The 27371-nt window shown below is 42.6% G+C and overlaps 1 protein-coding gene across 2 annotated transcripts in view; it reads right to left on the bottom strand.

Moving 5' to 3' along the window:
- PHF20L1 (PHD finger protein 20 like 1) overlaps window positions 1–27371 on the bottom strand; it is a 65743-nt gene that overhangs the window by 19384 nt on the left and 18988 nt on the right. Inside the window, exons 6-11 of one of the 2 annotated variants that reach the window (XM_081204462.1) lie at window positions 25297–25359; window positions 18460–18667; window positions 18020–18145; window positions 11852–11934; window positions 5288–5540; window positions 1411–1617 (exon numbers count right to left, since the gene is read on the bottom strand). In XM_081204462.1, coding sequence (XP_081060588.1) covers window positions 1411–1617; window positions 5288–5540; window positions 11852–11934; window positions 18020–18145; window positions 18460–18667; window positions 25297–25359 — 940 coding nt within the window. The remainder of the gene's footprint in view (window positions 1–1410; window positions 1618–5287; window positions 5541–11851; window positions 11935–18019; window positions 18146–18459; window positions 18668–25296; window positions 25360–27371) is intronic. The other variant, XM_081204463.1, reaches the window with a different exon arrangement.

The raw sequence follows: 27371 nt of genomic DNA, 5'->3' as shown, positions 1-27371 counted from the left end.
GGCTAACTACAGTGGGTGGAATCCGTCTAAATCACTGCCCGAGTGGAATGACTTCTGCAAGCACAACTGAACTTCCCCTCCCTCTCTACCCGCCAGAACAGATTTGGGGCAGGGGGTGCAAAGAAGGAGGAAAAGTTCGGTGCACACAATGACTTAGTTGGATACACCTCTTTGTGACAAGGGGTGGCCCAAACACGGCCATAACTAAAACAGCAAATAAAGAGCCCTTTTCATTCACAATGTGGCATGAAAAGTGGACCCACGCACTGAAACAAGAGAATTCAACCAACCTCTCCTTACAGACAAGTGTACCTGAATGATACACAAACACACGCTCGTCACATTCACACAAGTATTTCCTAGGTATACGAGTTAACATATTCTAAACATACGCAACAACGTTGCTGGCCCAGAGATGGAAAGAAGACAAAGTCCCTACCAGAGAAGAATGGCAAATTAAACTGTTGGACAATGCTAAAATGGCAAAACTGACCGGGAAGCTCAGAAACCAAGAAGACCAAAACTTTAATAAGGAATGGGAAAGATTTATAATTTATCTTGGAGACCACTGTAAGCAGATGAAAACGTTAGCAGGACTGCAATAACACTTGTTGTGTAGCAAATACAGTGGAGACAATGGAGTAATATAAAATATGGACTACCGAATAATATGCAGTTGAAAGAGTTGACAATGGGACCCATGGAAGGGAGAGGGTGGGAAGTCTAGAGATTCAGAGTAATCTTTAAATATGGATGTGTATGATGGCATTGTCATATTCTTATACTTGAAAAATCAAATAAAAATTATTTTTTTTTAAAAAACATACTCTTAATATACATCTAGACAGCATCTTAAAAAGCAGAAACATCACCTTGCCAACAAAGGTCCGTATAGTTAAAGCTACAGTTTTCCCAGTAGTGATGTATGGAAGTGAGAGCTGGACCATAAAGAAGGCTGATCGCCGAAGAATGGATGCTTTTGAATTATGGCGCTGGAGGAGACTCTTGAGAGTCCCATGGACTGCAAGAAGATCAAACCTATCCATTCTTAAAGAAATCAGCCCTGAGTGCTCACTGGAAGGACAGATCTTGAAGCTGAGACTCATGAGAAGAGAAGAGTCCCTGGAAAAGACCCTGATGTTGGGAAAGATGGAGGGCACAAAGAGAAGGGGACGACAGAGGACGAGATGGTTGGACAGTGTTCTCGAAGCTACCAGCATGAGTTTGACCAAACTGCAGGAGGCAGTGGAAGACAGGAGTGCCTGGCGTGCTCTGGTCCATGGGGTCACGAAGAGTCGGACACGACTAAACAACAACAACAATATACATCCAGAAATGTTCTAAACACAGTGGCCTACAGCATTCTGCATGACCTAATACACTCTTGAAAGCCGCTGACAAACTTTTTACCTGATGCCACTGGGGCTACTCTGCCATCAGCTGCCGCTTTAGAAGAATGGCACAACACCATCTGATTATCTTCCTTCTCTTTAACGGGGTAGTCACTGCGGAAAGCAGCCTCCGCAGTTAAGAGCGCCGACACATCCAAGTTGCGGCTTAAGTCAAGAGGGAGGCAGAGTCCGCGCTTCTCAAGGGAGACATGAGCAACATTGGGAACTACATAAAAGAAAGAACGGAATATTAAACGACAGACAAGCACCGCGTTCCTTGAGGTCGCTGAGTTACACACCTAACGTGGCACAGTTCTCGTCTATTAGCCAGAAGCTCTTGTCAGGCAGGACATTTCTCGCGAAGGTCTTACGTTTAACACTTGGATTCTCTCTGGTTCTTTACTTTAGACTGAAATACATTACCCTCCAGTAATGCTGGCGGCTGATTTGGGGCATTGATGGAGAACCCTTTTCTATCAGTGACTGGAGAGGGAGAAGGAACTTTTTCTAGTGAACCATGAGGCAACGAACCAGTCGCTAAGCGCTGTGATCTTCATCTCCGCTGGCTATTTTTGAAAGATCTAAGGGCACTCACTTGCTGTGATGGACCTAAAAAGAGACCTTGCAATGTTCATGAAGCAGACACAGGTCATCGTCTTACTCTAATATTTCTAAGGAGGTCATAAGGCGCTTGCCTTAAGTGGTTCCCCATCTATCATGGCATTGCTCTTTACAAATAGAAAAATGGGGGATACCAGGAGACTAGAGGAATGGTTTTAAGCTTCAGTTAGTAGAAGCAGGCTTTTAATGAAAAGGCTTGCAAGGGGAGGGGGTCCATTGTGATGGAACAAATCTGGCACAAAAGGTCATAGGCAGCACTAATATACCTAAGCTCCCTGATACATTCGATTTCTGACTCTCTCACTTCCCTCTTAACTGCTAGGAGAAAATTATAAACCAGGGACGCTGAACCTGTGGTTGTCTGTGTGTTGTTGGGACTTCAAACCCGCATCAGCCCAAGCTGATGACCAGAGATGATGGGAGCTGGAATCCAACAACTAGAGGACCATAGGTTCCCCATTCCCACAATAGGATATTATAAATAAATGCAGAGTTTCTTAACACTCCTGAAGCAAGCAAAGAATGACAAACTTTCTGATACAAAACTGTTCCATTGTTTTTGCAACAATGCAATATCTACTGGATGCCCTCTGTGGGATTGCAGGGCCTGGTAACTTGTCGGCAACTAATATTAACTTATTTGTTGCGCTAGCCGTTCGGTTAGGTTTTGGAAAAGCACTCACAATGTGCTTATTGTTCTTTTACTTCGGTCTGAATGTACTAGATCGGTTAAAATCCTGTTTCCTTCACTGTTGCTTTTTATAGTTATTTATAATTTCAATAGCATGTAAGCCACCTTGGAATGAAGGTGTGTGCACACGCATGTGTTCCAGCTTATAACATCCTTGAGAAATTAAGTATGGTAGGTTTGATAATGCAATAAGCAATCGTTAGTTAAAACCAGGGGGTAAGTCAACATGCTTGCCAGGTGCTGTGGACTAGAACTTCCATTAAAACACAGGAGCCTGGCGAAGGGTGAATGACAGAAGCCGTATGTAATACAGCAAGATCTGGAGTGCATCGTATTAGCCATGCCATTGCAAGCCATTATTATAACACTGATTCAGTGAATCCCAATACTGGGCCTTTGGATTCCAACGCTACCACTAGTACAGCAAGCTGTGTTTGCTATGCATATTGAAATGATCTCATAATCATGCGTATGTGAGTGAATTATGCTGGATTTGATTTATACACAAGAGTTATGCATAGGGAAGTTCCCAAGAGGAATGAAGGGCCCTTTGTTTTCCTTTGGTCAAATTCCAGGATTTTTAATTTATTTTTGGGAGGGGCGGAGGTTTACAATGGGTTCAAATTCAACCAAAGCAAAGCACTTTGCAGTCTCACTGATTTCAGTAGAAGAAATTCAAATCCGTGGTTAACTCTTCTGCTGAAAGCAACGGGACTGCAATGGTTTGGAGGAAGTGAACTCAGTAAAGTTAATTTCCACATATCTATATTCAAGCGATCACTTTAAAAGCTCGCACCACAAAGTCTAATTTGAAAACCTACCTCCTTTCAATGGCTTTCAATGTGTAATATATACAGGGGATTTTATGTTATGCGTTCTTAGCTTCTGTTGTTCTGCTCTTTTATTTATTAATTTGTGGAATGGATTCTTCTTTTATTTTATATATTGTAAACAACTTTAGATCCAATGGAAGCCACTTTATGGAAAATGTTTCTCAAAAAGCAGTGTATAAATTAAAATAAACACAGCTTAAGAAGCCTCATAATTGGAAAAAAGATATATAATCCCCATGGTTTAAAAAAAATGGGGGGGGGGGAAGACCTGCAAAATGCTCAACTCTCTACAAAAGCTACAACTATGCTTTTCAATACTACCACAATAGCTGCAGATTGTTAAGAGGGATTCCCTTTACAGTGCTATCTTTGCATTGTTAAAAGGCACAAATCATCCTCAGTGAAGGTTACTTACCGACATCATGTGCAATCGCAACAAGTGTGGACGGCAACATTTAATGAGGGAAGATTTAGAGTGTCATTGACTGATGAAGCGTTTCAGTGCAAAGGGGGCAGGGGGGAGAGAATTACATTTGCACAAGCTGTTTCCCTCTTCTCAATTAATTAGCAGCACAATCCAACCAGACGTTAGGTGCGTGCAAGTCCCTTTCAAACCAGCGAGACTTGTTAAGTAGCTATGGCTGGATCATAACATTCAGCGGAAGATAATTTTAACTCGGAGATGGAAGAAAGCAGCCCTAGGAAGTTTTTTGTGTGTCATTCTTCATTTCCCGGAGAGATGCAAAAGATCTAGAGCAGTGCTTGACAGAATCCCCCATTCTCTACTTTACTGCTGACAAGGGATTAAATCCTCTGGCAGGGAAATGTTAAATGGTACGGTCTGAAAGGGGGGGGGGGGCAGAAGAAAGCAAGGATATCCTCATCCATTTCCCTACCAAAGGGACTTGGACATTTCTACAACTGCAAACATTTCGCTGATCAGTTTTCTTGCAGTTTTGTACATTCCTGTTCCCCATCTAAACCAGCCTCCTTTGGACCCTCATCCCAGGGACTGAAACCTATTTTTTTGTTTGTCTTCTATAGCACTAAAAGTAAGAGCAAATGTCACACAGAGAGCAAGAGCTAGTAGGTCCAGCAGGCAAATCATGCCAGTAGAATTTCCCGAGGGTGAGGGTGGTGGTGGGGGAACAAAAAACAAAACACCAACAACACACAAGAATGGCTCATCTTCTTTTTGAAGAATTGGTGCCTCCAAAAGCAGATCAGCTGTAGCCTTTGCTGCTCCGTGTAACATGACGAGTTGCGCTCTTGCTATGAATTTCCGCCATCGTACAAGTGCCATACTGTGTGTGTTTGATATTTCAATCTTGGAAACAAATGGGTTTACAACCAAAAAAAAAACCCACACACACAAAAAACCCACACACACACAACCCAAAATTTCCAGGCAACCATATAGGAAAACTTTTGGAAGCGGCAAAAAGAGTTGGTTTGGCTTTTGTTTCCTTCCTCCTTTCAGATGACCGATGTGCAAGGAGTTTCCAGTACTGGCTACTAAGGATTTGGGGGTGGGGGATAACTTCAGTGGTGAACTTAATTGCATGTACTATATCCCATGTCACACTTGCATTCCACTCTCCCAGCCCCCCCCCAACCCAGTCTGTTATATACAAGTCACATTCAAAGGAAAAGGAAAAAAGGAAAGAAAAAGAACCACCCCAATGATGATTATTTCCCAATATGACTGTAATAGAAGTAATTATGGTATGTTTTAAAATGTCTGTGCTCACTAGTTTTATTTATCACAGAAGAAGGAAGCTGGGAGACCAGGGTCAAATCCTCCACTTGTATTAACTCTGGGGAAATTGGTGATTTAAGGGACTTTATACACCCTGCAGAATCTCCAGATTCTTGTTTGCATTTCTTGCTGCGAGCCTTTCCTGAAGACAAAGTTGAGGGCAACAGTGCAGATTTCTGAATGTTGGCAGAACTGCTAATATCAGCTTCATTTTTTTTCTGACTTTGAGGCTTAGGTGATATCTCCTGAATAAATAATAAGAAATTGATACTTTTATTGCAGTTTCTTCATTGCAGCTCTTGTATTCTATTTCGATTTATTTTTTTAAAAGCAACTTCAGTACTTAACAACAGCACATTTTCAGAACATTTCCCCCCCACACACAAATAAATAAATAATAATAATAATAATAATAATAATAATAATAATAATAATAATAATAAACAAAGTTAAGAAATAAGCAAGCTGAAACTTCAAAAAAGGACTCAGCCAAAGACCACCATTTCAATCCAGTGAACTGCTTCAAGGTGCAGGAACCAGGATATGCCCTTGTAATTTCCTTTTCTCGATTCCCCCCTCATTTCAACAGAGAAAGACTGATCCCCACATGCAGTCCAATGAATGTGTGGATGGGCTCACTCTCTATAGAAAGGGGGGTTGGAATCTATACCTGCAGCCTACTTACACATGGATCTCTGGATCAGGATATGAGGCCATAAACATGTCTTCAGTTCTCATAAACTGAACGCAGTAGCTCTTCAATCATGCTAATACATTCAACAAAACCAAATTTTTGCCACGTTTCTGCAGACATAGCAACTTTACTGCTAATTCTTCAAAGCACTACCCACCCCCGCCCCCCAGAAAGCAAGTAAAAGGGTAAAGGGACCCCTGACCATTAGGTCCAGTTGTGGCTGACTCTGGGGTTGTCAGCCCCAACAGCTTACAATTAGGTTTGTGGTTGCAGTGTCCCTGATTCTCTGCAAATTCAGTTCAATTTTAAAACAAGACATGAAGAGTCTGGCAGTGTCCCTTTTTATTATTATTATTATTATTATTATTATTATTATTATTATTATTATTAAAAAACCAACAAAGATTAAGGATTTCCACCCCCAAAGTAATCTGAATGTCACCACATGTATTTGCATTAGGATATCACCCGCTTTATCCAACAACCACAACAAAAACATAACAAAAGCGTTGTAGGCTAATTAATTTGGAAAAATCAAAGCATACTGCATTTTCGAATATGTGATTGTCTGCATCGTATTTTTGTCCAATAAACATAAAGGATAATTGTGTCAAGACAGACCTATCTATGTTTAACAAATACTAGCATTTTAGGTTGGTAGCTACTTTCCCACATGGAGTTAAAAATGATTTTCCATCTGGTAGGCAAGATCACTGTGCAAGTAAAACCTTTCATCAAACCATAGAAGAAATTCAGATTATGTGTCACCGCTTTTGGTAAAAGCAAACAAACACAGCTGAACACCACGCAAGAAGAGCCGCCACACTCCTAATATGCAAGAGCGTTCTCCAATTTTCAAACCTTTGTATACGCAAGTAATGTAATTTTGGTATTGACTGCTTTCTCTTCTGGTGGTTCTGGACATTCAGAGTAAGAGAAGAGGAGTGGACAACTTCTAAACTGAGCCATTTTTTATATAAATGTGCAAACCAGCCACCCAAGTGGGTACAGACATTTGTCACAAGTACATTAAGATTAATGTTGCATTTGGCATTACGGATGAAAGACAGGCTAGGGTGGGTCTGCAAACGAGTATAAAGTCCTTAAGTTGTCCACCACTCGTGCTCTAGACACTAAAAAGCCACACTGGAAGTACCACATAAGGGCCTGGTGGTGTGAAATGTCCCGTCCAGCTACCAATGAACCAGCAATTCATGCACATTGAGAGTATAATTTATTCATGTCCAACAAGGATTTGAAGGATTGCAGAACATATATCTAGGCTGATTGAGAAACTTATTTACCAAAAATTAATTAGAGCCGTAACTTGTAAATAAATGATTTTATTGTTTATCTTCACATGTGTGAAAGACATCACTACAGCAACCATTACTTTCAAAGTTACAAAATTATTTAAAACAAGGTTTTAAAACTTGTTCTAATAAGGTGCTTAACCTCTTAACAAGGACAAAATTAAACATTAGAAAAAACCTTAAACGAATGTTACTCGTTCATCTAAGCAGTTGTTGCTCAAAAGGAAAGAAAACGTGGCCCAACCCAATACAGTTCAATAGACTACTGTACCTGCTTCATGTAACCTGAGGGTTTAGGGTTAAAACAGTTGTAAACCAGAAAAGTGGGGGGGATCAGCAGCCTAATAAGACTGCTGGCCTGAAATTCTCCTCTGTATTACACTTGGGGGGAAACTGAGCCATAATTTAACCATAAATGTTATCGCTGTAGACAGCTTAGCCATTGCAAAGTCATTCTGGCCCGAGACGGATTAATGCTGGCTCCGCCCAAAATACAAATTGGGAACCAGACTCATGAAAGAATGCTCTCCCTCCTCCATTCCTTTCCCTAAATTAACCATAGCTTAGAGTCATATATGCACTGATGCAGACCGTAACTAACATGTACTGGGGTTTCCTATAACCATGGTTTGGAAAACCCACTTAAAAACATGGTCACTTGGGTTCTAAAGGAACCGTGGTTTGCATTTATTTTGGCGCAACTTTAAACCATGGCTAATACTAGGTGGGAAGAATTGCTCTGAGGTACTCATATGTCTGGCTTCCAATCTGCATGCCTTTTTTAAAATAATAATAATTTTTTTTTTTTTTTGCTGGGAGCCAGTGTTACATCTGCCCAAGACCTCTAAGGTTTCACTCCTCAGTCATCGTTTGTTTCAACGGAGCTAGTGGCTAACTTTAAAAAGGTGTGCAAATTCAGAATTTTCCCTACCAAAAAAGAATGAGTAGGGGAAGCAAAAAGCTCAAGTTTGGTTTCCCGTGAGAACATTTGCTAATAACTAAACAATTTATAAAAGAGAGTCCACATAACCAAAGTGTTTGCAAAGACACATTTCATAGGCTGTTAATTTGAAATGCTGACAACAACCTGTAGATACGTAATTGTAAACTTCCGACAGAAACAAAAACCAGCCATGTTTAGTTTAAAATACACAATGTATTCTATATTTTGTTGCTACAGAACAAAGTCTGCAAAACTGAGATAGTTTCAATGGTGGCTCTGCTTGGTAAGTTAAGGTTAGTGCTGCACTGTTTGTGGAAGAGTTATCAGGTTGTCAATCATTCCATAACTTATTTTAATGGGGGGGGGGAGGAAACTGGCTGCAATGCCCCAAACCATTTCCTAGGGGGCAGATTCACTGGGATGCCGCAAAAAAGATTGCTTTTTCATTATGTGTTGCCAGGCACATTTGGTGAGAAATAGTCTGTCTAACTGTCTTCCTCCTCCCTGTTTCTTGCATACTGCGTTCTTGGAATATGTGGGTTTCTCTGCAGAATCAAATCCAGGTTTTGTAAGGGCATGGAGCACTTGGTGTGGCGTGGTCAAGAAGTGAGCAGGAGAAGAGGGCTTAAGGGGCTGGGTTTTCACATTTTGAGTGCCTTCCAGCACCTCTGCTTTTATGATGCCTACAACTACTTGATCAGCCAATTTGGGGGCTGCAGCCTTCATCCTTAAATACGCGAGAAGAAAAAGGTAAGGGTGGAACTACATGTTACAAAAAACACAACGCTGCCACTGGAAAAATACTAATTCCTATGGTGAGTCTCACCCCACACCCGCCAACACAAACACACATAACTTCCATAATGTCTATTTCACTTACTGCATGTCCTGATGTCACTTGCAATGTGCTTTCCCCCCTGCTCTTGCAGGGAAAGTACACGACATCAGGACAAGGGCTGTAATGGCAAAGCCTTCAAATGGTGGGTCATGAGTCATGCTCTAAGTGCCACCACCATATGACTTTTTGCTTGTACAACTTTGGTTTTTTTAAACAAAAAACCAAAGTGGAAAAGAGGGATGGGTTGGAAAGTAGGAAAAGCAGAGGGATAGGGAGACAGAAAGTGAAAAAAGAAAAAGAGCGAGAACCGTAAAATAAATTGGAACTGTGTCCATCTTGCAGACTGGAGCTAAGCAAGAGTTCTGGATGCAAGCAGTTTGAAGGCCACTAGGCTAGATGTTATGGATGTGACTCAATAAAAGCCTGCCACTTTTAGTGGAAGCCGTGTGTTCTTTGAAACATGCAGTACTGCCTTAAGAAGCTGCAACGCATAGCAACACATTCTCAGCTCTTAAGCAAAAGTAAAAATACATTACGGCAATGCATCGACACCGCAGTGACTCAAAAAGGGCTGTTAAGACCTAGTCACAATTGAACCCTAGTTTAGGGATCAGGAGAAGTTGTGGGATCTCTTTCTCTCTCACACAAACAAACATTTCCCCTCAAACATACAGAGTTAAGGAGAGTATCAGATCTATTTTCATCTGGTTTGGGAGTCACACAGCTCCAAAGCCAGTTACAGAAGGGCAGGGGGAAATTGGCTTCCGGTTCCATGGCCCAATTCCTAAATCCAGGCTCAATGGTGAAATCTGCACTGGGAGTAAGTGAAAGCTGCACATGCCATAATCAATGTGCTACCAAAACCAGCACAGGTTTAATGAGGGGAAAGAGTGGGGAGGAAATGTAGTTGCCTGTATAGGTTACTTCCTTTGACCCAATTATTTAATGCAATATGGAGGTATGTTTCAGAAAAGGGTTGGGGTTTGTTGGGGAAGGGGGAGTGGTAGACGAAAAGCACTCTTCTTAAAAGGGGGGTCTTTTTAAAAAAGAAACAAGAAACGAACTACCCACTAGACAACAAAAATCCACATTAAAAACTATATTAAGGCTCTGATCTGAATAAATTAAAAAGGTGTATAGATTTAGGGCTCTCTTTAGCTACCTTTCGGGCAGAATTAACTAACACAGAAACACTTCCTTGATTCATTCTTGCCTGAAATGTGCTGAACGTGGTAGTTTATGGGAAGGTGAACAGGAGTCCAGGGAACATGCACCTGTGACGTCATCCTGTGGGTGTCTCCACCCATCCACAAGGGAAGCTGCCAGCAACAGGGTGAGTGGGTTGCAGTCTATGTGGCCAAAGTGAGCAGAACACCAATTCTTGTCCGCCTTCATTTCCTGTTTGATGCACAGGCTTCAAAACAGAACAGGAAGTCACAGGCACCATCATGCAATGGGTCTGTAAGTGACTCCAGTATGGCTTTAAGTTTACGGGTTCTGGCCAAGCAAAGGCGCACGTGTATAAACCCCGGGCAGAATCACTGACCAGAGCTCTACTTGCGGGGGGTGCTGCAGGTAAAGTGACTTTAGAGGATTGCCCTCCTCTTCCAGAATGAGCGGGCAGGCTAGGTGAGCTACATGGGCTCTGTTGACTGGGAAGCACCCAGTTCAAAGAGCTGCAAGCTGGAAAGAGCTTGGTTTTAATCTGGAGACTGAAATTCTCCCTGACAATATGCCTACTCGTGAGTTAGGAGGCTGGGTTGCAACCACATATGGCATGGCAGGCTACCTGCTTATGGATAGTCATTCTTCTTCTGTTTCTGCATCCAAATTGCAGACCATGAGAATGTTCTGAAGAAATAGAATTAATAAGCATGTAGGGGCTTAGAAGAATAGTTTGTCCTTCTCTGTGTGCACATGCCTATAAACTAACATATCTAGCACATTTTCGGATACAGGCTCATTCCTGGAAGTCATTCCTATGTGTCAACTAATAGCATAAAAGCAGCACCTACGACCGTGGTTACTTATCAAGACTTGTTAATAGTAGGCACAGCCATGCACAAAATGCGCGACTGGAGAAAACTCAACTGAGTGGAACAGGCTGGAGACAATGTGGCCATCCTCCACTTTAGATGTGGACTCAAACCAGACCCCTAAGATATTTTTAATGTCTTCTTTTTTCCTCGTATTTATTAAAAAATATACATCCTAGCAAAAAAAGGTATGGCTCATTGAACAGTTTCATAAAACACATACAAGTTTACAACACCAATTCTTACAATAGAAAGGAAACTTCTTACAAAAGAAGTTCTGGCAGATGTAAAAAAGAAACCCCCCAAAAAACCCTGTGTCGAAAAGCACAAACTGAATTTGTGTCAAGGGTCTTCTAAGCCACTTGTGGGCACAATTCCAGCTATATTGAAATGGTACCTGGGGACAGACATCTCTGAGCTTTCGATTCTCGGGATGTTCGCTTATGAAAATAAAGGTAGCCACGATCTGGGACATCAAGCTGTCTGATCCAAAAGTCCATACCACAGAAGTCAAGCCCAGACTTAGATCTGAACCTGCTTCCATGCTATGCATCCTTAGGATTGCAGACTTACTTTCATTAACTCCATTTATGCAGAAGTGTAAACATAATTCTTTAGTCCCCCTATTTACTTTCTGTCTGGCAGAGCAACGTTAACATCATGGACCTGATATTTCCCATGGTACATTCCAGTAGGACCCTTGCAAAAGAATCAAACTCTACAATTTCATACCTGCTCCAAGACTGGAGCTGCTTGTTTGTTGCCTTCCTTTTTTTCAGCACCATCAGCGCTGACGGCTTTGGATGCCAACAGCCCTGCAAAAGAAGAAGGAACACAGAGATAGGATTGTTCTGAATTCACTTCCGCAAACTTGATGACAAGTATAATCTTACGGGTGGATCTGAGTAGACTCCATCTTCATGCTTTATGGAAACACAAGGTTTAAACTGCAATGCCTGATGCCTTATTACTGACTGGTAGTTTTACGCTGTCCTGACATTGGCTTTGACAGAACCCCTGGTGCCCAAAGCCTTCTCTATATTCAGGTAAATGCATGCAGGCTTCAAAGTGAGGAGGGAGCATTCACTCAAGCCCTGCCATCAACATCCCTGCACCTGCCAACTCTGCTTCCAAGCTTCAGAAGTTGAGAGCCAAGATATGAAAGGAGATGCCAACTACATTCAGCTGAATAAGCTTAGAAGTGGCCTGTGATTAGGAGCCTTGTTTTCCAGGACCCCTGCTGGACGTGAGAACATCTAAGAACACGGGTAGGCAAACTGAGGCTTGCGGGCCAGGTCAGGCCCAACTGCCTTCTGGATCTGGCCCGCGGATGGTCCAGGAATCGCCGCATGGATCGCCAGGGTGCATACTTTCCCTCTCCCTCATGTGGAAGTGGCGCCTCCTCCCTCCCTCCTCCTGGCTTCTCCCTGCCCTGTCTAGAGGAGGAAGGGGGCTGGGCTTTGTTGGTGCCAGCAGCAGCAGCAGCGCTCGAGCAGCTGCCATTCTAACCAGCCCCTCTTCAGAGCCCTTTTGCGCGCCGCTAATATTCCCTCCGCCGCAGCCACCAGCCCCTGCTGCTCGCAAGACACAGGAAAGCAGTCACCGGGGCTCATGGTGCTCTTGCATCAATTCCACCTCCCCTCCTTCAAAATATAGACCAGTCCCCCACAAGGTCTGAGGAGCAGTGGACCGGCCCCCTCCTGAAAAAGTTTGCTGACCCCTTCTTACCCTGTCTAAGAGTGTAAGAAGAGCCTGCCGAATCAGACCAGTGGCACACCTAGTCCCAGGCCCTGTTCTCATAGAGGAGTAGTCATAATCATAATAATTTATTATTTATAATTCCCCAGTCACTCTGGGCGGCTTTCAACAAAATATTAAAATACAAAAATTCCTTCCAGTAGCACCTTAAAGACCAACTAAATTAGTTCTTGGTATGAGCTTTCGTGTGCATGCACACTTCTTCAGATACACTGAAACAGAAGTTGCCAGACCCTTCCATATAGTGAGAAGGTGGGGAGGGGTATTACTCAGAAGGGTGGTGGGAATTGGAGATTGGCAGATAGCTGAGATGAGCCTGTTGCTGAGTTGCAATTCAGCAGCTTCTCTTTCCAGTCTATTTCTGAAATTCCTTTGTAGTAAAACAGCTACTTTGAGATCTTGTATAGAATGTCCTGGGAGATTGAAGTGTTCTCCTACTGGTTTCTCTGTTTTGTGATTCTTGATGTCAGATTTATGTCCGTTTATTCTTTGGCATAAGGTTTGGCCTGTTTGTCCAATATAGAGAGCTGAAGGACACTGTTGGCATTTGATGGCATACACAATGTATGAAGAAGCTGCTGAATTGCAACTCATTACCAAACTTAAAACCATGGAGAGACCTGGTCTGAACAAAGACATTGGATTCTTATCTCATTATACATGACTAAGCCATTTCTCACCTTCTCACCCCTTGCCTTTTCCTGTAAGAACTATTACAGTCGTTAAGAGTCGTCAACAGGCTCATCTCAGCTATCTGCCAATCTCCCATTCCCACCACCCTTCTGAGTAATACCCCTCCCCACCTTCTCACTATATAGAAGGATCTGGCAACTTCTGTTTCAGTGTATCTGAAGAAGTGTGCATGCACACGAAAGCTCATACCAAGAACTAACTTAGTTGGTCTTTAAGGTGCTACTGGAAGGAATTTTTTTATTTTGACTATGGCAGACCAACACGGCTACCTATCTGCTATTAAAATACAGTAATGCATCAAACATTAAAAGCTTCCCTACACAGGGCTGCCTGTACATCTTCAGTGCAACCCATGTGCACTGGGATACTGGGGTCAGGGCTTGCACACATGCCCTTGACCCAGTTCAAGCCTGCATGCATTCTGACAAACACGCGAATAAGAGTTCAAGGATTTTACTAAAATCAGACTTAGTATGTTCTCCAGCAGCAAGACCTGGGTTTGACTAAGGCTGCAGGAACCCTCCCAGGCTGGTTTCTTTCTTTTTTTTAAAAAAATGGTGCCCCACAGAGGAAAGTCTTCTCTTCCCTATACAGCTACTGCTACTGCACTGCAGCTGAAGTATGAGCAAGCACACATGAATTCCTGAAGGGCGCTTGCCAAAGCAAATTTGTATTTGCATGTTAGATGTCACTAGGCCCTTCTCACATCACTTGTTTTATAGCCCTTTGTACAGTGATGTAACAGGTAAGCAGCATCTAATTATAACAGTTGCAACAGTCAATCACAGGTAAAACTGTTGTTTTTATTCAGTGAGACAGAGATACAGTGGAACCTTGGGTTTTCGAACTTAATCCGTTCCGGAAGACCATTCGGCTTCCAAAACGTTTGAAAACCAAGGATCAATGGGCTGGCTGCAAAGTCAATAGCAAAAAAAGAAAAAAAAGTCTCAGGAAGCCATTCAACTTCCGAAAATCGTTCAAAAATAGAAGCGTTCACTTCTGGGTTGTCGGCATTCAGGTTTTGAATTGTTAGGCTTCCGAAGCATTCGACAACCGAGGTTCCACTGTAATTGAGATGAATAATGACGTATTTCTTTGTTGCTCATAAAATCTGTTAATCAGTAGTCAATCAGAGTTTCTGTTGAATTATAAGGTTTGTAATAATAACAATTATTACCGTATTTTTCGCTCTATAACACGCACCTGACCATAACATGCACGTAGTTTTTAGAGGAGGAAAACAAGAAAAAAATATTCTAAACGAAACAGTGGATGTATGATTTCTGTGGTTCATGCTATGGCCACAGACGTGATCTGACGGTGAGTTTGGGGTAGCCCAATGCAAAAATCCTGAGGATCCATGCTTTGTAACCACGTTTTTGCGCCATTGCAGCACCATGAAACAGTGGGTGCGTGTGTGTTTTTTGGTGCAGGCTGTAGCCATGGATATGCTATGTGATCTGATGGTGAACTTGGGGTGACCCAGTGCAAAAATCCTGAGGATCCATGTGGATCCGTGCTTTGTAACCACGTTTTAAGTGGGGAGGGAAGGAAAAGCATTCAAGGGACAAGGAGCATGTGTGGGGTGTGTGGAGAAGGATGCTGCTAATAATGCAGAAGAGGGGTTTAAGGGGAGAAGAAACATGCGTGGGGTGTGTGGAGAAGGATGCTGCTAATAATGCAGAAGAGGGGTTTAAGGGGAGAAGGAACACGCGTGGGGTGTGTGGAGAAGGATGCTGCTAATAATGCAGAAGAGGGGTTTAAGGGGAGAGGGAACACGCGTGGGGTGTGTAGAGAAGGATGCTGCTAATAATGCAGGAGAGGGATTTAAGGGGAGAAGGAACACGCGTGGGGTGTGTAGAGAAGGATGCTGCTAATAATGCAGGAGAGGGGTTTAAGGGGAGAAGGATCACGCGTGGGATGTGTAGAGAAGGATGTGGCCAATGATGCAGGAGAGGGGTTTAAGGGGAGAAGGAACACGCGTGGCGTGTGTGGAGAAGGATGCTGCTAATAATGCAGAAGAGGGGTTTAAGGGGAGAGGGAACACGCGTGGGGTGTGTAGAGAAGGATGCTGCTAATAATGCAGGAGAGGGGTTTAAGGGGAGAAGGAACACGCGTGGCGTGTGTGGAGAAGGATGCGGCTAATAATGCAGGCGAGGGGTCTATGGAGAGAAGGAACACGCGTGGGGTGTGTAGAGAAGGATGCTGCTAATGATGCAGGAGAGGGGTTTAAGGGGAGAAGGAGCTCGTGTGGGGTGTGTGGAAAAGGAGCTTTTCGGCGAGCTGAGCGGGGAGGGGGTAGGGAAAGAGCACTGTTGCTTTAAAGGAGCCAACCGGACAGCAGCCGCTTACAGCAGTGTAAGCAGCTCCTTTCCTCTCCCGCTTTGCTCCTTCTCTCCCTCTTTGCTGCTTTACGCAGCTAATGGCGAATCCCCTGCAACCCAAGTCCTGCTCAGCGGATCAGCTGAGACGCTGGGAGAATCATAATTTCCCCCTCTCCCTCATCCCGTGCCCTCCTGTCCCCAGCAGCCTTTTTAAAAACTTTTTTACTGGTTTGCACTGCGCTCGTGGCTCAGAGCCCTCCTGTGCCCTGCTGTCCCTCTGCAGCCTCATTGCTCCGTTTAGAGAGCGTTGTTAGCTGAGGCTGCAGCAGCTGTTGCGGGCTACGCGGCGCTTTTCCGGCTCACTATGGCTCCCGTCTGTCCCTCCTCCCGTGTAAGTGGCTGCTGCCCGCTTTGCAGCCATGGCTCTCCTTCCCTCCCTCCTCCTCGGCCCCTATCCCTCCTCCTGGCTGTAAAGCAAGCAAAGCTAGAGCCGTGCAAAGCCCTGCAAGCGGCTCCCGCTTTGCTTGACTGACGGCAGCCATGGCTCCAGTCGAGTGCATTCGCTCCGTAACATGCACAGGCATTTTCCCTTACTTTCTAGGAGCAAAAAAGTGTGTGTTTTGGAGCGAAAATTACGGTATTTATTATTTGTACCCTGCCCATCTGACTGGGTTGTCCCAGCCACTCTGGGCGGCTTCCAACATATATTAAAACATAGCAGGAGTGTAGCTTTAATGCTGACTTGCAGTTTGATGCTGTCATACTTATGCATGATACAAGTAAACTTTGACCTTGATTAAAAATATAAGGTTAATAAAAGCAGAGAAAGCAGAGCACATTTATATGCTGCCTTCCAAAATATATTTGGATGGCCATGAAATCAGTTTCTTATTATAAAGCAACAGGGTTTGTGTGGTTTTCAACTTGAATTAGAAGACCCAGCAGGCAAGATAACATTTTGGCCTCTTTTTGATGGGGAAAAGCAAGCCAGAAGCCCAAAGCAATTAAACATGCTTTTCAGCTGAGCCTGCTTGTAAGTTTCCCTAGGTTTCTTCTAATCAACAGAAATTTCCAGTCGTGAGGAACAGCACTAATTGTTTATTTGAAATAATTTCTACCTTGTTCTTTCTCCTTAAGGAGAGCTGAGCGGTGTATATTGAAAACAGTAACCAAACATGAACAAGCAGTGAAATGGTAAGTAACCTGATCCCAAGCCATTTAAGGATTTATAGGTCAAAATCAGAATTTCGGATTGCGCTCACAAATGAATAGGCAGTCAGTGAAGTTGGGGTAACATGAACCCCCTTATATCCCAGCCCCATAGAAAGCCTGGCCGCAACATTCTGAACCAACTCAAGTTTCTAAACGGTTTTCAAACACAGGAGCCCCTCAGAGCATGTTACAACAATCCAGGTGAGAGGCAACTTTAAGGCATGGATCACCATATGGTCAAGAAAGGGATGTAGGTGGCAAAAACAAAGCCCTATTCTTAATTATGCAAAGGTCTCCTGGTCACAGTCAAGGCCTGAAAAGCCAGGTCTAAGGCTGGGTCCAAGAGAGCCAGAGTATTTGGAGGGAGAGCAACCCCTTCTCACTGTCATTTCTTAAAACGTGGTCCCCAGAAATTTAACAGAGAGTAAGGATTAGACGAAGGAAATGGGCATGTCAGAAGTGACTAGGCACTCCCAAGTAATGGAATCCCCTCCACAGTTCAACATATTTCTAACTATAGTACAGGATGTGGAGGGCAAACATCCCTTTCATATCCTGGCTGCTACTGAGGACAGAAAGCTGGACCTGATACACTTTTCGTCTGATCCAGCAAGTCGGTTCTTATCCATCTAAAGAACAGCTAATCAACATGGCAATATGACCAATGCCACAGTCATACAAATGACCCCACTCTCTCCTAATACACACTTGACGAGCACCTTATGTGAATGATCCAAAAGCACCAAACCAATGAACAATTCACTTTTCAAAGATTTAGAAATCTCCCCGACAATGCAAAAGAAGCACAGCACATGAGCATGCACACAATGAAGCACCTTAGAGAAGAAGTATGGATATTTGTAACAAACAAAGCCAAAGCAGCCACAATGCCAAGCCTTAAAGGAGAGCTTACCAGTGATCTTGTTAAGCCGAGCCCTCTTTGCCTGAAATGAGTTGCCTAGGTTATTTTTCCTCTTGTGCGCCAATGCATTCTCTGCCTGTGCAAAGGCAATCTTTGGGACGTCCACTAGAGGGAATCCTGTGTTTATAAGAGATGAAACCACAGAATAAGGTCATATCTCAAAAAACCTTGCCTAAACACAAATAATTAAGAAATATATTGTGCAGCACAGTAAGACACCAGAAGATTTATTTACTGATTTCTGAAAGAATATTCAAATGTGTGCGACAGCTTTATCTGATTTTTTAAACATGGAAGTTATTCTGTTTGCAGTTGCTGTTTCATAAATCTAAGCCACCCAGGGAGGTAATAGACAGATTGCTAATACCCACCCACACAGTCTACTTTTTCTGCGGCAGGGTGGGGAAGGATGTATAAAAATTTAGTTGTACCAAGTGTCTCACTGGATGTAGGCTGCTCTTCCTTCTTCTGAACTTCCTGGACAATTGCTGAGGTTGACGTTTCTTCCTTCTTTGAAGGAACTTTAAACCACTTTCTCTCCTCTTTGTCTTTATTGCTGTTCGCGCTGGTCCGAGGTTTAACTCCCGCTTTGTTTTTGGCAGCGGCCACCGCCGCAGCTTTGACCAGAGCGATCCAGTCCTTTCACCGCAAAGGAGAAAATAGGGAGAGAACAAGGGGGTGAACTAGGGCAAAATGAAATCCAACTGTGGCTAACAGGGTCTTGGGAGAAAGGGAACTTTTTTCATGTTAAATGCATTTTTTTAGATTTGCGCATTCAACTGAGCTTTCCATTTTCCATGCAAACTGAAAGGAAATAGATACCCGTCACATATTTTGTATAGGCTGCTACGTAACATATAGCATGTACAAATGCATGCAAAAAAAAAAAAAAGAGAGAGAGAAGCAAATTTTTTTTAGGGGGGGGGGAGGTTTGTGGCAGCAGCTCTTAAAGCCAAAAACACCAGTTTAGCTTAGCCATTTTTCTCCCTGGCACTCAAAGATGCTAATCATATTTCTTAAAAGGTAAAGGGACCCCTGACCATTAGGTCCAGTTGTGGCCCACTCTGGGGTTGCGGCGCTTATCTCGCTTTATTGGCCGAAGGAGCCGGCGTACAGCTTCCGGGTCATGTGGCCAGCATGACTAAGCCGCTTCTGGCGAACCAGAGCAGCACATGGAGACACCGTTTACCTTCCCGCTGGAGCGGTACCTATTTATCTACTTGCACTTTGACATGCTTTCGAACTGCTAGGTTCATATTTCTTAAGCATCTATAAATTTGGCACTATACAAACCAAGACATAGAAAAGATGCTTTATACTAGGTAAGACTAGGGACGCGGGTGGCGCTGTGGGTAAAACCTCAGCGCCTAGGGCTTGCCGATCGCATGGTCGGTCGTTCAAATCCCTGCGGCGGGGTGAGCTCCCGTCTTTCGGTCCCAGCTCCTGCCCACCTAGCAGTTCGAAAGCACTCTTAAGTGCAAGTAGATAAATAGGTACCGCTTTATAGCGGGAAGGTAAACGGCGTTTCTGTGTGCTGCGCTGGTGCTGGCTCGCCAGAGCAGCTTCGTCACGCTGGCCACATGACCCGGAAGTGTCTCCGGACAGCGCTGGCCCCCGGCCTCTTAAGCGAGATGGACGCACAACCCTAGAGTCGGACACGGCTCGCCCGTATGGGCAGGGGTACCTTTACGTTTTTACTAGGTAAGACTATGTTTCCAGCTAGCCTAGCTATGTCTATTTTGACTGGTAGCAGCTCTGCAGGGTCTCGGGGAACTTTCACATCACCAGTGTTCAGAATGAACCTAGAACCTTCTGTATCAGTGACGTGCATTTTCAAGAAACTGTAAACTGGGGGGGGGGGGATCCTATTCCAGGGTAATTTGTGTCGGATAATATTCAGCTTGCTTTGGAAATTTTTCTTATGTCCTAATTTGGCATGTTTTCTCACATTTTGTAAACAAAGCTATAAGTTCATAAACTGCCAAACTTGTGTAATATTGCATTTGCGAATGGCATATGTTTATTGTTAGCAATGAATTTAGGAAGAAGAAAATGTTCTGTGGAAAAATAAATTTAGAATTTAAATTCTGTTCCCCCCCCCCCACTGAAACATCCCTGTCCTGCAGGCAAAACAACATCTCTTATGATTCTATCGTCTCAACTATCTCCTCAATTTGCTAAGGTTAGTGCTCAAAAAAGAGAAACATACTTTGATAATTTAGCTAGGTTTTCCCTTAGAGCAAGATTAATGCATCCTACTGCAACATCAAGACTTATTTTCTCCCCAGGCTTTTGAGCTGTTCTTTGAAAGAAAACATCTAGAGCAGTTAGTGATAAACTAGCATCTCCTCTGTTCCGTGACCTACTGTTCTGCAAGCACCACAGAGATCTGAGGATCTTTAAAAGTGGAATCAAGGACTTGATAAACACAGAATGTAGCCTGAACATGGTTGTACCCATAGTACATGTAACGAAGCAAGAAAGGTTTTATGGGTGGGATTATTTCACACGGAGTTCAATCTCTGACAAACTGCCTGCATGTTATTTCTCCAACACCACATCAAGAGAGAGCTTCATTTTACAACTGCCACCTTCACAAGATCAGCTTTGCAAAGAAAGTTTCAGATGCAAAGTAAAGCAGACAGCAGTCTGCTTTACACATAATGTTAAGCCATAGTTTAGTTAAATTTCTGAACCTAGCTCCAGCAAATCATGAATTTCTGGCAAAAAAAGACAACATGAAGTCATAGTTTCTTGTTGGCTCACAAACCATAGTAATCGTTAAAGAAATTGGAGTTCTTGTTCAATTATCTAAGACGTAAGTCGAAAAAGAAACATAAAAGAATTAAATGATACAGACTTCCAACAGATTTATAGTCCTCAAAAAAACCGAGCTGAAGAAGGCGTTTACTCCGAAATAGGGCCCTGTCCTGGTCACCACTACTGAGTCGTACATCTGATTCACACTCCGGATACTCCGTTTTGGCCCTATTTGATCCTATATTCTGTATTCTTTATCCTGATTTTTTATATATATGGACTCTTTTTGACTGCCATTGAGACTTGTATAAAACAATTGTTGTGCACTGGTATTTCATGTACCTTTGTACCATATCACTGCATATTTGAAACTACATTATTTCTGTACTTAAACGTTGTATCCAAACTTACCATTACTTTAAAACCATCGTACTTACATGTTAGATTTAAATTTACTACTAGCTTCAAACTGTTATTCTTAGCAGAATATATACGTTTTTCATTTCAACTCTTGAGTAGGAATTATTCCTCAAATTGAAAGTTGTGGCCAGAGTTCTTGGTATATCTTTTTCGGCTCACAAACCATGGCTTGTTTTCAGCTGTGGTTTGGCACTACTGAACAGCGTTGCTGAACCACAGTTTGTTCGATTACCACACCTCAAGATGCTTGCCAAGCTACTTTCCCAAGCTCTGAAGAAATAGGCTGTGGCTTGTATGCTTATCTGACAGAGCATCCAAGGTTTGCTGAACAAACCATAGGGAAAACAAACCACAGCCAGTGATTCCATGCCTTCCAGACACTTATTCCCCAAACTAAAGCTGTGTCACATGAGAGCTATTTTACAGAATGTATTTTTGTGCCATCTGAGTGACACTGAAGGCAGACTAAATTACCATTTATGTTTATGGTCCTAAAGTCTATTAATTAAATATCTCTGAATAAAAGCAGCCAGGCTGAATCAGACTTGACAGTCCACTTCTAATCGACTACCCTGTTTCCTATAGCTGCCTGTCATATGTCTCACAAGCAGGGCATGAAAGTGACAGCACATTCCTGCTGTTGCCCTCCGGTAACTGATATTGAGTGGCAAACTGCCCCTAAGCAGATTCCATAGCATTCAAATCTGCTTTTATCAGTGTTCTTTCATTTGTTTTCAATTCAACGTTTTGCTACACAGTCATCCTGAGACACAATTTTCCAAATGGGGAGCATGATACTGGAACGATGAGAAGAGGGGTAGGTTAGTAATGGAAAGGAAGACTGAAAACAAGTGACTTGATGGGAAAACGCAAGTTTTCCTGGCAGGTGGGATGTGTGTGTTATTTAGAACTACAGGTTTTAAGACCTGTATGAGAGACCTGCTCCTAGAGTCTTATTTGGGAGCTACACACACTCAGCATATCTCTACCATTCTTCTTAAAAATCTGCTAACATATCCTCTTCCTTCAAATGTTTGGCTTTATCACATCTCCACTGTCTTTAAATTTTAAAAAAAAAAATGTACATTTAAATGCAAGACCTGGGAAAAGGAAACAACAGTTAAGACACTATAATAGCAAGTTTAATCAGGAAATAGATTATACTATCTTTAGAGTTGGTGGCTGATAAAAGTCATCTAATAACCATTTCCCTACGTGGCCAGCTGCAATAAGGTTTCATGGTGAATCTGCATACAAGAAATCACTGTAATTAACCCTCAGATAAGAGTTATCACACTGTTTGAAGTTGCCACATTTCCTGTGGGATTATGTCAAAATCAATCCAGAGCATGATAGTACCTGCATGTTAAATCTGCATGCAAACATCAGGATGCTATGGAACCAAAAACTTATCTCACCTGTTCATAGCGTTATTTCAAAAACCCACATATGTCACTAAGGCAGAGAACCTACAGCCAATCCTAGCTCCATGACACGTATATCTATACAGCAACACATTTGTCACATTCACACTTTACATATTTAGGCATACATCTAAGAGTAATTGGAAATTGACCTATAACCATCCACTGGCACAGGCTACTTAACTACTATTTCGGCTTCTTATATTCATAAATTATCTCAAAGTCTAAGGCTATTTAGAGTATAGGCAAGCTATTGCATAGCTTTTCAGGACAAACGTGAACTGAATTTAAAAATAAATAAATAAATAAAATTTGTTTGTGGGAGATCTGGTTTCACTTTGATTTTGTGAACTGAACTAAAAAATGTCCAACATTAATTTTCTATGCTGGATAAATCAATAGTTTTTCAAATTGTCAAAGTATTTGAACTGAAATTCGTTTTTTGAAGAGGAGGGGGGCAGGGAATAAAGCATACCTAATGTAGTTTACATTTTATATTTTAAAAACTCGGCTTGCAACAATTTGCAACTTAGCTTGCCAATTATTTCTATTGGAAAACTTGTAAATATTTTTAAGAGACGGCAAATCAATACAAACACTTCTTTAAACTGTTTAAATTTTAAAGGCACTAAAGAGCTGTGCAATTACATTATATATGCATGCATTATTCCCAATGACAGCCACCTGAACAACATTACTTACACCTTTGGGGCTGCCAATTTTTACTGGTATTCTATCCCCTGAATTGAATCCAGGCTAATTTATTTAGCTTCCGCTGAAATCAATGGAACAAGCCAATTAATGACTAACCTGACCAACTGATTTCAATGCAACCTGCAATCAGTAACTTGGTTTGGATACGACCCATTCATTGTTATGAATGGATAAGGTTGCAGCAAGACCACTGCTGGATCAGATCAAAGGCCCAACTAGCACAGCAACCAGTTCTCTCATTGTGGCCAGCCTCTGGGAAGCTTGCAAGCAGGACCGGAGGGCAGCTGCACACTTGTGATTCCTAGAAACAGGTATTCAGAGGAAGTATTGGTTGTCATGGCTAGTAGACATGGAAACATGGTTGTCATGGCTAGTAGACATTGCTAGCCTTATCTTCCATGTATCTGTCTAATTCCCTTTTAAATTCATCTAAGCTGGTAGCTATCATCACATGGGAGGGAACTGCCTTGTTTAACTATGCATTGTGTAGAGAAGTACTCCGGCATAATCCTATGAAACAATGAGTTTTCTGAAATGGGTTGTTTTCTGTATGAAAGCACAGCAGTGGGGAAGTTTGTGGGACATTTCCACTCCATTATCACTGGCTAGGGGAAAAGGTCATGTCTTATATAACACTGTCCGGAATTCCAGCTGGTGGGTGATAGTGATCTTGCACGTGCTTTTCCCACCTATGTATTAAGAATCAGTGCTCCAAAATTAAATGTATTCAGATATGCTCATAATTTAGATGCTCCCCCCAACTGTGAATTTTAAAAGAGGTGCATTATGCAGGGCAAAGAGTTTCCCCTCTAAAAGCTGCAAGGAGCCACAAGCCAGACCTCTGGCACCTGTACCTTTATAATGCAAGCATCTGCAGAAATGTGCTTGCATATTAAAATATTTGCCTTCTGCACACACGCACACAAAATTATGTATGGCAGAGTAGCCAAAAAAGCAGAATGAATTCACAACACTTCTCTTGAATGTTACAATGAGTTTGTGTGCTGCCAGAATGGGAGACCAACCACACAAAGGAAGGAAGGAGATACCTTTTGAGGAGCAAATCTCTGTAGAGAATTGTGCAAACCTGCAAGCTTCCAGACAGCTATTTGCAAAGCTTGGATGATCTGACCACCCAAAATTGATCATCTACTTCTCCAGATCATCTATTTTTCCAACCACTTAGCATCTCTTTCCTACCTCCGCCATCCCAGACATCTCCAGTGACCCAAACAGCTAGCCAAGAGCTACATGTAATAATTTTGATTGTTTACAAAATCTGAAAGCTGCAACCGTTGAGTCAAAGCACAGGAAACTGTGTAAGCAAGGCACAGAAATCATGAACACTAACCCAGAACCCTCAGAGGCTGTACAAAATTCCTTTGTCTTAAGAGAAAGCTACTACTTTATTTCGTTTTCTTACGTTCCTAACCCACCTTTCTTCCACTATGGAGCACAAGGTGGCATACATGCGGATCCAAGGTCCTCCACCCAGGCACTGAACAGGCCCAAGCCTGTTTCACTTCACCATGGTGGTCTAAGCAAATTTTGCTAGAGGCACAATTCAGAACCACCTTTCAGCTTTACAAGTGAGAAAGCAAAACAGAGAGCAGCATTCCACCACCAACAGTTTCATCAGTAACAGATAGCTACCTTGTTGTCACCTTTCAGATGCTTGTCCTCTACAAGAAGCTTTCGTTCTCGCTGGAAACATTATGCCTACCTGAAACATCATCCATCCTGGGCACACCTGAACCAACACTGGACTGCTCGCTCTCACCTTCTGAGGATCTACACAGCTCTGCCCCACCTCTCTGACAGCTCTCATTTTCCACCTACTGTCACCTCTTCTGCTGGTCCTGGCACAACCGGGTTTTCATGGCTTCTCCTCAGCTTCCGTTTCCTGTGTGCCAAGAGCCCTCCCTCTCCTTCAAGTCCCTCAAAACTCACTTCATGTGGATCGTTATCCGTCACTAATCTCAGCTCCGGCGCTATCTGCTGCCACTCACGCGCCTAATTATATCGAAGATAAAACACAAACATGGAAACAGAAAGAGACAAGTTATCATAAACGTCTCTCCACCAGAAGAAGACTCCGTGCACACATCTTTCATAATACCTCATATCCCTCCCTCAGTAATATCTGCCTCCAAAATCAACAGTTTAAATCTTTTTCTAAATAAGAACATAACCTGCAAAATCTATGCAGTTAATTCACTTTGCCGCGCCCACCAGTCATGGTTTGGGGCCAACCAAAGTCAGAAAATCAAGAGTACCCCAATGCTAGAAAACGATTGGAAGAATAGCATTTTCTTCTGCAAAATTAATACAAGGTATTACAACTTCTACATTAAATGACACAGAGAGAGAAATTTTAACAACGCATAGTATTTTTGTTAATTGGTGGCTTATATATCTATGTGCATATTGTTGTATCACTCATGTAGTTGCTCTCAATCAAATGCAAGAAAATTTCTGAGATTGAAATGAGAGAAAATAGGTGAGGAATCTAAAAGTGAATACTGAAATGCATAAGCATGCAGTTTTAAAAGCTCAGACACTACACCCAACCAAGTTTGCTCCAAAAAAACTCCCCATTTCTGTTGGATACATACATATTGTTGGACACAAATGTATCTAGTGATGGTACATTTGCCATTTCATTTCCATATTGCAACTAAATGATATGAAGCTGCAAGTTGAAAATAGTAGACAGAAAAGTAGTATTTTTGACAACATAGCAAAAACAAAATTTTGCTGCGTTTATCTATCTGAAATGCTCCATCACAAAATGATTTGAAAGGAATTCTGTCCAACTTCTCCTGCTGGTTTTCTTTTATCCAAGTTTCGCACTGTTGGACCACATCCTAATCATTTAAAAGTCCTACTCCTTCAATAATTTTTTTGCTATGGCTAGTTGCACCCTGCATTATTTTACAATAAGGGCTTACTTCACGTTCAAAATTTCCCACAGCTCTATGATGATAACACATTACGCATAAACAACATTTTTATTGATGGTGGCTCTACCACTGTGCAGATCACACGTGCATCTAAGATGGAGCACGTTCTCGAGAACAGAAAGCCTTGTTTTGACCACATGTTTTCAAAAACTAAGAGTGGCTATTTTCCTGCGTTACGCATTGGGGGCCTATGCAATTGTACCACACAGGTTTGCCAAGACAGTGGTTCACAACCTACAACCGCGGAATGCAGCCAACATTACATTGCACAGATGCACGTGAAATACAAGGACCTATTATTTTGACATCCCGTGATGTTCAAGAGATGTTTGAACTATGGAACATTTTCAGAATCCTGCCTCAAAATGGGTGCTGCTCAACTCTGACCTCATCCCCCTGCTCAGTGCTGCTGCCTCTACCACCATTCGCTCTGCTGGTTTGGGTGAACTTCTCCCAGAGAAACAGCGGCACTTTTGGATGGAAGCCAAGTAAGCTTCAATCTTTTTGTGGGAAAGTGCCGTATTATACTCCTAAAAACACAAGACCTGACACCAACGTCAAGCGCTTCACTGCGGGGAATCTAAGATGAGATCCGTCCACTGAAGAGGGGGTGAGTGACTAGTGGGGGCAACATCTAAGCTATTCCCAATATGGAGATGCAGTACAGTTGCTCCTCAAATTTCATCTAAAATGAAATTTGAAGGCTTCTCCACAGACAAAACAGATCAGGAATGCCCTGAGAATCCAAGAGACTTTTGCTAAGTGTTAACAAAATTTCTCAGAGACACTCTTCACACTTCTAAATAGCCATAAAGTTTTGCTTAAGGGATAACTCAAAGAACTTGTAAGTGGTTCCTTACATATGAGAAAGACTTGGGGGAGACTGCACATCATCATGACTCATTCTGTGCTAAGTCAAGCCAATCCTGATGAAACGGAAGTCCCTGCATCAGGACTGCTGGCAACCATTTGACAATCCTGTGCTGTTATGCTTAAGAAGGGACCCCATTCTGCAGAGAAAGCATAGGTGAGAGGTATGAACCCTCTAGCTTTCTCCTCTTT

Source organism: Podarcis bocagei, assembly GCF_964188305.1.
Source record: "Podarcis bocagei genome assembly, chromosome: 8".
Classification (NCBI taxonomy): Eukaryota; Metazoa; Chordata; class Lepidosauria; order Squamata; family Lacertidae; genus Podarcis; species Podarcis bocagei.
The sequence above is the reverse complement of the archived record's forward strand: the minus strand, read 5'-3'. Positions and strand labels throughout refer to the sequence as shown.